Source organism: Spermophilus citellus, assembly GCF_964194105.1.
Source record: "Spermophilus citellus genome assembly, chromosome: 15".
NCBI lineage: Eukaryota > Metazoa > Chordata > Mammalia > Rodentia > Sciuridae > Spermophilus > Spermophilus citellus.
Genome location: NC_138195.1, coordinates 51,159,137 through 51,171,914, shown reverse-complemented (window position 1 = coordinate 51,171,914; position 12,778 = coordinate 51,159,137). Strand labels below are relative to the sequence as shown.

The window sequence follows — 12,778 nt, the reverse complement described above, 5'->3', positions numbered from 1 at the left end:
TATAGGTACTGTAAAGAAGTGTGGCTTACTGAAGATAATTCATGAGAAATACAAGACCAACAAAAAAGTGGTGGATCCTATTGTATCAAGTTTCCTTCAGTCCTTCGAAACGGCCATTGAGCATAACAAAGAAGTCGAGCCACTGCTGGGAAGGGCACAGGTGAGCCTGAAAATGCATGCTGGCCTCCACCTTCCCTTCCTATGTCACTCACCCACCCCTCCCTCTCGCACCTCCTCCTAACCTGCATATGCCCACTTTCTCTCAAAAGAAATGAGAATTCCAATTAAGTTCCCAGGAATTATCATGTGACTGTGCTGTGGTATTTATCTGGCACTAAATTTTTATGAACTAACTGGCCCTTGTAGCCTCACTTGTTTTTCTTATTTCCTTTAGTTCTTTTTAAATAGTAAATAAGTTTTATTAATTTTTATTGTAAAATATTTAAAAATTATAGCTGTACTGGGCATAAATAGACTCTATTCCTCACATAGATGATGAAGTATAGGAAAATCACAAGCAGGCCAAGAATGAGGCCTTCCTGTGCTTCTCGCCAGCAACTCCTAGTTTCTTTTTCCTGATGCAGAGCAGATGTGTGCCTCTCAGGAGGCTGTTATCACATCCCTCTTCTTTTGCTTTTTTGAAATACTGAAGACAGAATCTAGGGGTGCTCTGCCACTGAGCTACACCTCAGCCCTTTTTATTTTTTATTTTGAGACAGAGTCTCACTCAGTTGCTTAGGCTGGCATGTGATCCTATTACTTCAGCCTCTTAAATCAGTGGGATTACAGGTACATGCCACTGTTCCCAGCTGTCACATCACTTTTTTTTTTCCTAATTTGTTGTACATGGTAGCAGAATGCATTCCAATTCTTAGTACACAAATGAATCACAATTTTTCATTTCTCTGGTTGAACACAAAAAAGTCACACCATTCATGTCTTCATACGTATACCTAGGGTAATAATGTCCATCTCATTCCACCATCTTTCCTACCCCTGTGCCCCTTCCCTTTACCTTCTCCCCTTTGCCTTATCCAAAGTTCCTCCATTCTTCCCATTTGCCCCCACCCCACACCCATTAATGATCACCATCCACTTATCAGAGGAAAACATTCAGCCTTTGGGATTGGTTTACTTCACCTACCATGGTATTTTCCAACTCTATCCTGTCACATCACTCTTGAGTGACTGCTCTTGGTAAGAAGGGGTTTCCAGACTTGCTAGTTCTCATGCCCTTCAGTTCTGGATGTTTGTAATCTCTTTTCTGGTACTGTCTGGTACTCTTGGTGAAGTCTGGCCTTTGTCCCATTTTTAGGGTTCTGTTAATTTCCTACCTGACTGCCCCAGGTGGTAATGAAATGCCTGTAGCTGGGGAACAGGGAGGCTAAGGAAGGGAATCCACATTGGGCAGGGGCCTGGGCAAAGATCTTTCTGTTGGGGTTCGTCCCTTCTTCCCAGCTACACTCTGCTGTCCTCCAGAGCAGGACTACCCTACCTTTCTCTTGCTGCGGTCCTAATGTCAATAGCTACTCAAATATTTCTTTCTTTGTTCTCTTCTCACTAAGTATAGCAATTCTACTTGTAACATACACTCTCAGCCACTCAATTTTAAATCCCTCTACCAAATTAATCAAATTAATTTATTTTAATATAGAAATTTTTAGAAGATTTTTTTTTGGTTTTGTTGTTTTTTGGTTTTTTTTTGTTAATGGGAATTAAACATTGAACCCAGGAGTGCTTTATCCACTGAAGTATTATCCCCAGCCGCCCCCCCCCCCTTTTTTTTTTCCAGATAGGGTCTCTGTGAGTGCTGAGGGTCTCACTAAGTTGCTCAGGCTGGCCTCAATCTTGTGATCCTTCTGCTTGCTTCAGCCTCCCTAGTTGCTGGGAATAAAGACATGCACAACCAAACCCCATCCCTCCAGAAAATTCAATGAGTAGACAACAAGACATAGGATCTCTGATAATCTACATAGTTCCTATAAGTGAGTTTTTAACAGTGTAGTGTTTTTATTAATGAAGTTAATTCAAAGGCAATTTAATCTCATTTTAAAACTTTAAAGTATCAAAACACAAGTAAAAAGATTATAATTCCACTCAGAGACACCTGTTAACAACTCAACACCTCATTAAATGCTTCCATTTCCTCATCTCTGCAAAGACGTATATTTTTCTTTAAAATGGGACCACACATACACGTGCTTATTTCATTTACCAGTATTTTATGAACTTTTTATGTCAGTAACTGTATTTCTGTGGTGTTTTTATTTTGTTTTCTTATTTTTATGGTATTGGGGATTGAACCCAGGGGCATTCTACCACTGAGATATATCCCCAGCCCGTTTGATTTGGGGGAAAGATTTCATTAAGTTGCTGAGGCTGGCCTCAAACTTGTCATCCTCCTGTTTTAGCCCCCAGAATCACTGGAATTACAGTTATGAACTGTTGCATATAATTTTTCTCATAGTTTTCCATACATGGATATACTGAGATCTTATCTAGTCAGTAACCTGTCAGGCTCTTTGCACCTTTTCACAATTAAGAACAGATTTTAGCTAGGCATAGTGGTGCATATCTATAATGCCAGCTACTTTGGGAGACTGAGGTAAGAGGATCACAAGTTCCTGCTTCCACCTCCGGAGCTGCTGGGATTACTGGCCTGCACCAACATGCTGGCCACTTGCCCTAATTTAAGTGGTGAACAGGTTAGAGAGCATGGAGAAGGAAGAGCATGCCCTACCGATTGGAAACTAACTTACTCTCTCCATTCCTTCCGTTCCTCCTTCCCTTAGGAAAACTTGAATCCTTTAATAGTTCTGAATTTATTTAAACGAATCCCTGCTGAAGATGTCCCTCTACTTCTGATGAATCCAGAAGCTGGAAAGCCCTCTGATTTGATTCTCACACGACTTTTAGTGCCTCCTTTGTGTATTAGACCCTCCGTCGTGAGTGATTTGAAGTCTGGCACCAATGAAGATGATCTGACGATGAAATTGACAGAAATCATTTTCCTAAATGATGTTATTAAAAAGGTCAGTGCTTCCCATTAGTTTGTGTTTGTAGCGTATCTCTCCCAAACCTCTGGTCAAGAAAACACAAGAAAAATTAAATGATCAGGCTTTTTCCTGATATTTCACTGCTTATTTTAGCATCGGATCTCTGGAGCCAAGACCCAGATGATCATGGAGGACTGGGATTTTCTACAGTTGCAGTGTGCCCTCTATATTAACAGTGAGCTCTCCGGTATTCCCCTCAACATGGCACCCAAAAAATGGACCAGAGGTTTTGTCCAGCGCCTAAAGGGAAAACAGGGTAGGTTTCTCACAAAATGTGTAGAAGATAGCCTACTGTCTTTGATATCCTTGTGTAGAATGTACATCTGGCTTACCTAGTTAGAGATCACTGGCTTTCCTCAATGTCAAGGTTCATATTACTTCCAAACAGTGAACAACATGCTGTGAGAACCTATGACATGTTTTTATGTATTTAGGTCGGTTTAGAGGCAATCTCTCAGGAAAGAGAGTGGATTTTTCTGGCAGAACAGTCATCTCACCTGACCCCAACCTCCGAATTGATGAAGTAGCTGTGCCAGTGCATGTGGCCAAAATCCTGACTTTTCCTGAGAAGGTAAGTACTAATTAGTTTCCAGATTCTTTGTGGTTTTTGTTATTGTTGTTGTTGTTTGTGGTGCTGGGGATTGAACCCAGGGCCTTGTATATACAAGGCAAACACTCTACCAACTGAGCTATATCCCCAGCCCCTAGATTCTTTGTTTTTAATCCAGCCTTTTATATGATGTTTTGCTATTCCAAACTATAGACAGAGGAAAGTCCCCAAACAACCACCCAACCACAGTTTCATTTATATGAATATATGTGTCTTCCCAGTTTGTCTTGTACACATAAACCACATATTGTGTCTTTGACATACACACCACAGTTGTATTTGATTTTATATACATATACCCGTATATATTACACATGCTGTTCTCCTTTTTTTCACGTTTTAATATTGTACATACCTCTCTATGTTGGTTTATGTCTCATCTTAAAGTAATTAATAAACACCACATTTGGTTAATTTTGGGGGGATATTATTATTTCTAAACTTGTGGAATAACTGAGTCAAAGAGTTTGAACACTTTAAGGCTATTGATGTATACCTAGAAAGGCAGCCACCATTTATACTCAGTTCGCACTCACATTGAGTATATCATGGTATTTACAGTCCTCTCCTTTTATGAAAGTTTACGTGGCTACAGGGCCTGATAAAAAGAGCATATAGATGGGCTGTGCCCTTATGATTCAGTTAGCCCAGATGATAGATGCTTCTGGTGAGGTTTGTGCTGAGTGTCCTCAGTTGAGTTATAAATGATGCAAGAGTTTCTTTTTCTGACATTCCCTTCTACAGACAGCTACCCAAGAGGCTGCAGAGTGTGACTAAGGCAGACAGTGCACCTCTTGTAAATAATTACAAATGAGTGGCTGGGGTTATAACTCAGTGGCAGAGTACTGGCCTAGCATATATGAGGCACTGGATTCGATCCTTAGCACCACATAAAAATAAATAAATAAAGGCATTCTCTCCACCTGCAACTACAAAAAAAAATTTTTAAACAATAATAACAATTACAGATGAAATTGCCACCTGTTTCTTGGATTACAGAATGTTCTGACAGTCCAGCCTGTTCATTCTACTGATGGGGAAACCAAAGGCCAGAAAGGACTTGGCCAGGACTCAGCAAGAGAGTGATTTGAGTAGAGACTGTTAAACTTAAGACCGCAGACAGCAGGCTGCCCAGGGGAGCTTCTTTTTCTTCTAGAATCTACTCAAGGAATGATTAGGACACAATCAGTAGTTTACAGGCTTATAGAAACCTGAGAATATCTTACTGTGTTTTTAATTGTCTTTCAGGTAAACAAAGCAAACATCAATTTTTTGAGGAAACTGGTTCGAAATGGCCCTGAAGTTCACCCAGGAGCTAATTTTATCCAGCAGAGACATACACAAATGAAAAGGTAATGAATGCTCTCCCAGTCTAGTTAGATTTAACTGTGTTCTCATGACCAAGTTCACTGTCACCTGCTCAACCACAGTATGCAGTCCAGAGTACGATGACTTTGACACTTCCACATATGGGAAAAATGTCTTTAAATTTCAATGGGCCTATGTGTGTGTCACTTGCTCAGTTTGATCTTTGATATATGTGAAGTGTTCATGTGTTCCCTGGCATGTAACATTAGCAGGCCTAGGTGACAGAATACCTTAGATTATGAAAGTGGATCATCTCCTGTGTCACTGGGCTCTCTAGGCTTCCTTCAGTGCACTCCTAACTCCGTGGCACTCACAGGGCCAAGTGTGGCTTATGCAGCATGATGAACTGACCGCTAGTGCAGGGCCTGCGGGAGAAGCTGATTTATTATATTTCTGTGATTCTCAGACACATTTTTTTCATATTCTAACATTTCTAAAATTAGGAAATATATTAAACCAACAGTCATAATTTAATAGCTTTTGCTAGCACAAAAATTAATGTTTTGAGTTTAAAATGGAGGTGTCTTTGATTGATTTAATGAAATGTTTTAGAGATTGAATCCTTAGTGGCAAAAATCTGGTGTCAAAGGAGAACTTTGATGTCACAGGTCACCTTTATCACTGCACATTCAGGTTTTTGAAATACGGAAATCGGGAAAAGATGGCTCAGGAACTCAAGTATGGTGACATTGTAGAGAGACACCTCATAGATGGAGACGTGGTGCTATTTAATCGGCAGCCCTCACTGCACAAATTGAGTATAATGGCTCATCTGGTGAGTACAGGATTATTGTTTTTATTTTCTTTCAAGTAAAAATTTGCTGAGTGTATTCACTGCTTAATTACAGACTCCTAAAATTGCACATCATCTCAAATTTTTGTAATGTGACCTCCCTCTCAGTGTTTAGCTGAGTGAAGCTTATTTAATTTTAAGCTTACTTTAGCTACTTTTAATATGTATAATGTAAAATGTATATGCAGCAAAGCAACAGAGATCTAATTGAAAGTCAGTATGAAAGTAACTAGTTTTACTTGGAAATAAAAATGTGAGGCTGGGGTTGTGGCTCAGTGGTAAAGCACTTGCCTAGCACATGTGAGGCACTGAGCTCAATTCTCAGCACCACATATATGGCAGGAAATTTGCTTTGTGTGTGGGAAGGGTTACCAGGGATTGAACTCAAGGCCATTTGACCACTGAGCCACATTCCTAGCTTTATTTTGTATGTTTTATTTAGAGACGGGATCTCATTGAGTTGCTTAGCACCTTGCTTTTGCCGAGGCTGGCTTTGAACTCACAATCCTCCTGCCTCTACTTCCCAAGCTGCTGGTAATCAGGTGTGCACCACTGTGCCCAGCCAGAAAATTGACTTTTGATTTAACTTTGCATATTAACTAAGAGCTAAAATGCTGAAAAGATTTTTCCTTTTTGTATTGGGGATTGAACCCAGGGGCACTAAACCATTGAGCCATATCCTCAGCAGTTTTTATAATTTATTTTGCAACAGGGTCTTGCTAAGTTGCTTAGCGCCTGGCAAAGCAACAGAGAACAAAAAATAGATAAATACCAAAAATTTACTTCCTTAAAGTGTCCAGTTTTCCAGGAAGCCATTTTTCAATGTTTTGAAACGAATTTTTGAATGCATGCCAAAGTCCTTTTCCCATTTTGTTTTGTATTTCCCAGGCCAGAGTCAAGCCCCACCGGACCTTCAGATTTAACGAGTGTGTCTGTACTCCTTACAATGCAGACTTCGATGGGGATGAAATGAATCTTCATCTTCCTCAGACAGAAGAAGCTAAAGCTGAAGCTCTTGTTCTGATGGGGGTAGGTAAAGTGGTGTGGCCCAGCTTTGCTTCTGCTAAGGAGGGGAATGGGAGTAAGGAGGCCTGTGAAAAATACCACCACAACTAGCAATGGCACCAGTGCCTGTGTTTATCTGGCGTTTCATTGATTTCTCTTGAGCCTTTGGCAGTCTTCTTTGGAAATAGAGAGCTAGTGTCTGTAATAATGTCTTGTTGTTTGTTTTTTTGTACTGGGGATTGAACCCAGGGGTGATTAACCACAAAGACACATCCCCAGCCCTTTCTTCTTATTTTTTATTATTTATTTATAAATTGTTTAGGACCTCGCCAAGTTGCTGAGGCTGTCCTCGACTTTGTAATATTCCTGCCTCAGCCTCCTGAGTCTCTGGGATTACAGGTGTGCACAGTGTGCCTAGCTACCTGTTACCTTTTTTTTTTTTTTTTTTTTTTTTTTTAATTCTTCTTCTTGGTACCAGGGATTGAACCGAGGAGCACTGAGCCATATCCCCAGCTCATTTTATATTTTATTTAGAGACAGGGTCTCACTGAGTTGCTTAGGGCCTCACTAAATTGCTGAGGCTGGTTTTTCAACTCAAAATCCTCCTCTCTCAGATTCCCAAGCCTCTGGAATTATAGGTGTGCGCCATAACACCCATCTTTTTTACCTTTTTTGGGGGGAGGGGAGTGGTGCTGGGGTTTGAACCTAGGGCCTTGTACCTGTGAGGCAAGCACTCTACCAACTGAGCTATATCCCCATATCCTTTTTTACCATTTTTGATGTGATACTTCTAACCTATTTTTGGTTTAGGATTAGCATTTCCTGCATAGTTTTGGGGTTTTAACAATTATTTTTGTACATTTTTTTCTACAACAAACATTGCTTTTCTAACAAAAGGTAATGTTTAGAAAGTTACTGGGAATAATAGCCATTAATAGTAATAGAAGCCAGCCAGTTAGATTTTATCTCTGATTTTGCTTTTCAGAATCTACACTATAGCCATTTTTTTTACAATATAGTTAAAAATGATAACAATAAGCCTGGCATGGTGGTACACGCCTGTAATCCCAGTGGCTCAGGAGGCTGAGACAGGAGGATCGTGAGTTCAAAGCCAGCCTCAACAATAGCAAGGCACTAAAGCAACTCAATGAGACCCTGTCTCTAAATAAAATACAAAATAGGGCTTGGCATGTGGCTCAGTTGTCAAGTGCCCCTGAGTTCAATCCCTGGTACCCCCATTCCCCCCAAGAAAAATATGATAACAGTAAGACACAGGCTTATAGGGTGTTGGGATGGAGGAATCCTTGGTTACCAGCTGAATAAATAAATCCACTCAGTTTCATGAAAGAAAGTTGTCATCTCCCATTCTTACTCAGCAGTTCTCAGTTAAATGTGATAGGGTTTAGCTTGGATATTGACCCAAATTACCCAGAAGAGTTTTCAGAAAAAAAAATAATAATTCCACCCCGCATCCTCTGCTCCTATATCCAGACCACCTGCTATTCTACCTCAGAGAGATGCTCTAAAACAGGTGAGGGAACCGGCAAGTGTATCCTATCTCCCACTCCAATTGAAGGAGCAGTGATTCAGAAGTAGGCAATAACAAGGCCTTGCCACAAAGGACTCTGGGTGAAGAGACCCAGAATACCCACGAGCATACGAGCACCTCTACATCAAGAGCAAAGCAGTTGGCCCTGGACCCTCAAAAAAAAAAAGCAAGGAGCAGTCACACTTGCACTCGAATACAAGTAACCTGTCCTTTTTTTGGGGGGGGTGGGGGGCTATGGATTAAAACCAGGGCCTCGCATTGCTAAAATGTGCTCTACCACTGAGCTACATCCCCCATCCCTCAGAATTCAATTTTGTTGTTGAGATGTAATGTCTCAAAAAAGAGAAGTTGAGCAGTTCTACAGTCATGTGGAGCTATATGGACTTGGTTGGCTTCAGAGGTCACAGTGCTGCTGAGCATTCATAGAAGTGAATTTGCTCTGGAGAAGTACACTTAATAATAGGTAAAGTCTTGTGTGTGTAGAACTCTGTAGAATTCTAAATTAACTTCCCCAGATTTCATTTTAGTGTCAATATGAACCTCCAAGGCCAATCTTTCTGGTACTTTTTTCCTTTTCCTTAACAGGGGAAGGAACTGGGAGTGACTGAGAAAACAAGGCTTAAGACCCCCCCCCCGCCCCCCCCCCCATTTCTTAACCTCCCCTTTCTGATATTCTTTCTTCATTCACAACAGTTGGAAAGCTTTGTGCTGCAGGTCTTTGGACTACATCATGCAGCCAAAAATGCCTAACTTATTGTGCTTATTTCTCCTTCAGACTAAAGCAAACCTGGTAACTCCAAGGAATGGGGAGCCACTCATTGCTGCTATTCAGGATTTTTTAACAGGTGCGAGTGTGAAATTCATGAGAAATAAATTTCTGACTCTGGAACATGGGAATTCTCATTCACAGTGATTCATGTGATGACTTGAAAAGCTATTTAATTGCCTGTGTTTAATTATATTTGTTGGGCTGGGGATGTGGCTCAAGTGGTGGCGCGCTCGCCTGGCATGCGTGCGGCCCGGGTTCGATCCTCAGCACCACATACAAACAAAGATGTTGTGTCCGCCGAAAACTAAAAAATAAATATTAAAAAATTCTTTAAAAAACAGATTTATTAAAAAAATTATATTTGTTTACTAAGTTTGCTCATGAGCCTGTTTAAGGTATTTTTAATTGTTGGGTTATTCATTGATTCAACAAATGCTCCCAGCTCCCACCGTGGGGCATTTTCTAGGCCTAATGCCTGATGGCCTAGAATCTGTCCCCGTATCAGGGACTCAGCAGTGTGCAAAACAAAGACACTTTACTGAGCTTAGATTCTAGTTGGAGGAGGGAGCCAATAAGCACTACATACTTAATTCATTGTGTTGGTAAGTAGTATGATTGTATTTTAAAATTGAAAGCATATGGATTTCTCTAATTTCAATCCTGTTCTTTGTTTTGTGCTGGTTCTAACACTCTTAGGTGCCTATCTCCTCACTCTCAAGGACACTTTCTTCGACAGAGCCAAGGCTTGCCAAATCATTGCTTCAATATTGGTTGGCAAGGATGAGAAAATTAAAGTTCGTCTTCCACATCCTACAATACTGAAGGTACGTGCAGGCTGGGCACAGTGTCACATACCTGTTCTCCCAGCATCTTGGAGGATTGAGGCAGGAGAATCTTAAGTTTGGTGCCAGCCTAGGCAACTTAGTGAGATCCTATCTCAAAATAAAATAAAAAGGGTGGAGTTGTGGCTCTATGGTAGAAGACCTCTAGATTCAATCCCCAATACCACCAGAAAATTAAAAATAAGTAAAGGTGCTTACAGAAGTTACGTGTCCATACACAAGTACATGTGTGTCCGTGCAGAACATCTGATAGAGTAAGTGTAACTGTGTTGGTGCCAGGCTTGGTGTGGAATCATTGAACCATCTTGCCTTATGTGAAAGGTGGTAAGACCAGGCTCAGCCCCTCATCTCTGGCTTCCTTTCCATCCCTAGCCTGTCACCCTGTGGACCGGAAAACAGATCTTCAGTGTCATCCTCAGACCTAGTGATGACAATCCAGTGAGGGCCAACCTCCGAACCAAGGGCAAGCAGTACTGTGGCAAGGGGGAAGATCTCTGTGTCAATGATTCCTGTGAGTTGAAAGAACTGGGGGTGGCCAGGGGGGAGCAGACATATGGCAGAAAAGCAGGTGGTCAGAAATTAACTTTACCAGGTACTTTCCCTTAGCCAGCAATTCCAATGTTTCTCCAAAGGCCTCTAGCAGGAAGTTGACGCTTCAGGAAGAAGCAGGTCCTTCTTCTCTCATATGTAATTCCCCATTTCTCTAGAGATCATGTAGATGTGTAATCGAGTGGTTAGTATTCTTCTCTAAATGAATAGTTTTTGTCAGTTAATGCAATTTGTCTTCTATTTTGCCTTCTTTTGAACTGGGGGAACATCAACAAGGGTCCATTATCATGGTGGTTTTATGGTACTAGGGATTGAACCTGCTCTACTTCTGAGCTACATCCCTTGCCTTTTTTATTTTTTCATTTTGAGGCAGGGTATTGCTGAGTTGCAAATGTTGGCCTTAAACTTGCAATCCTCCTGTCTCAGCCTCCTGATAGCTAGGATTACATGTAGGGTCTCATTACTTAAGGCATATAATTTATTATTTTGTGTCCAAAAGTAAAACTAAGAAATATAAGTTTTCTTTATTTATTTATTTGGTGCTGGAGATCTAACCCAAGGCCTCACATATGATGCTAGGCAAATACTTCTTTACCACTGAGCTATATCCCAAGACTAATTTTTTTTTTCCTGTCTCATCTTCTCAGCAAAGTGTTTTGATAACATGAAGATCAGATATAGCAGGATTTAGTTGCAAGTCACCTGAGTCTTCCTAAAACTGCTACATTCCAAAGCATGATGGAAGGACCAGTGTCATAAAACTAGCATCCATGGCTTGGTTTCTGGTGCAAGCTGCTTTGCTCACCCCAGGCCACTCAAAAACAGCTCCCCAGTAGACTACTTACAGTTACACTGATTTAGAATGGACTTTGCTAACAAGGCCTCATGTCTAAAAATGATTGTCCAGGATTCTGAACTGAAGAAGTGGATTGTAAAGGTTCTCTGAAGGTCAAGATTTATACTGTATTTTGAAGGACATTGATCTTCCTCTGGTTTAGTCCCTTGAAAAAGTACTTTGTGGGAGTGTGGCTCCGTGGTAAAGTGGGTACTTAGCATGCACATGTGGGCAGCCTTGGGTTCAATCCCAGGTGCCAAAAAGAAAAATATACACATATACACACACAGAGCTTTTTAAGATACTTTGGCTTCTTGTTCTGTTTTTTTAATTTTTTGCATGCTAGTGATCAAACAGTGCATCATGCATGCTAAGCACCTGCTCTACCACTGAGCTACACCCTCAGGCTAGCTTTATATTTTAGATTGTATTTTGTTGCTTTCTAGATTTAAACTTCTTTTCTTTTTCCTTTTTGGAGTGTGGGCTGTTTACAGTGATACTGCTGTTAGTTTTCAGTAGCAACTGCCTCAAATTCATTATGGAATGTGATAAATAATCATTTGTCTAAATGCATAATCAGTATTATTGTTCCAGATGTCACAATCCAGAACAGTGAGTTGATGAGTGGCAGCATGGACAAAGGAACACTGGGATCAGGATCCAAGAATAATATTTTCTACATTTTGCTGCGAGACTGGGGGCAGAATGAAGCTGCTGATGCTATGTCCCGGCTTGCCAGGCTGGCCCCTGTGTACCTGTGTGAGTGTCTCAGCATTCTCTTGTTATTGCTACAGTGATTAAGAGTTTTAGGGTTTATGATAGTTTATCCTTTATAGTTGGTTCATCACACATACACACACACACACACACACACACAGAGAAAATGATGCTTGTTCCATACCAGAGTATGAGTGCATTTATTAATGAAATTGACTAGTTTGTAGATTTAAATCTGCTTTTCTCTCTGCAAAATCTGCAGTCACTCCCTCTTGCCTACAGACAGGTTTGTATTATATAAAAGGCCTTCATGGGCTGCCTCAAAGTACCTTGGAAGCACTGTTTTCCAGGCCTCCCAGGATTCAGCCTAAGCCCATGATTGAGTATTGCTCTTACACTCATTAGTTGCCTTTGTTTGCACATGCTTTGAGCATGGCATGTGTCGAATGATTGTTTTCATGCCCCCCCAAAAATCCCTATGCTGCTGATCTAATTGATTCTTTGTCTGGATATCAAATTACAGAATGAAAATCAGTTTCCCTTAGTTTTGAAGGTATTGCTCCGTCTTTTTTTTTTTTTTTTTTTTTTGAGACAGGGTCTCAGTAAGTTGTAGTGGCTTTGAACTTGCAATCCTCCTGCCTCAGCCTCCTATGTTATTGGGATTATAGGTGTGTGCCACCACAAC

The 12,778-nt window shown here is 40.8% G+C and overlaps 1 protein-coding gene across 3 annotated transcripts in view; it reads left to right on the top strand.

Annotated features, from left to right (window-relative positions):
- POLR3A (RNA polymerase III subunit A) overlaps window positions 1-12,778 on the top strand; it is a 41,893-nt gene that overhangs the window by 3,851 nt on the left and 25,264 nt on the right. For all 3 annotated transcript variants that reach the window (XM_081267174.1, XM_081267173.1, XM_081267172.1), the window contains exons 5-15: window positions 6-160; window positions 2,793-3,032; window positions 3,150-3,312; window positions 3,491-3,627; window positions 4,915-5,018; window positions 5,668-5,809; window positions 6,716-6,856; window positions 9,157-9,226; window positions 9,847-9,974; window positions 10,365-10,503; window positions 11,971-12,135. In XM_081267174.1, the coding sequence (XP_081123300.1) occupies window positions 6-160; window positions 2,793-3,032; window positions 3,150-3,312; window positions 3,491-3,627; window positions 4,915-5,018; window positions 5,668-5,809; window positions 6,716-6,856; window positions 9,157-9,226; window positions 9,847-9,974; window positions 10,365-10,503; window positions 11,971-12,135 (1,584 nt within the window). The remainder of the gene's footprint in view (window positions 1-5; window positions 161-2,792; window positions 3,033-3,149; window positions 3,313-3,490; window positions 3,628-4,914; window positions 5,019-5,667; window positions 5,810-6,715; window positions 6,857-9,156; window positions 9,227-9,846; window positions 9,975-10,364; window positions 10,504-11,970; window positions 12,136-12,778) is intronic.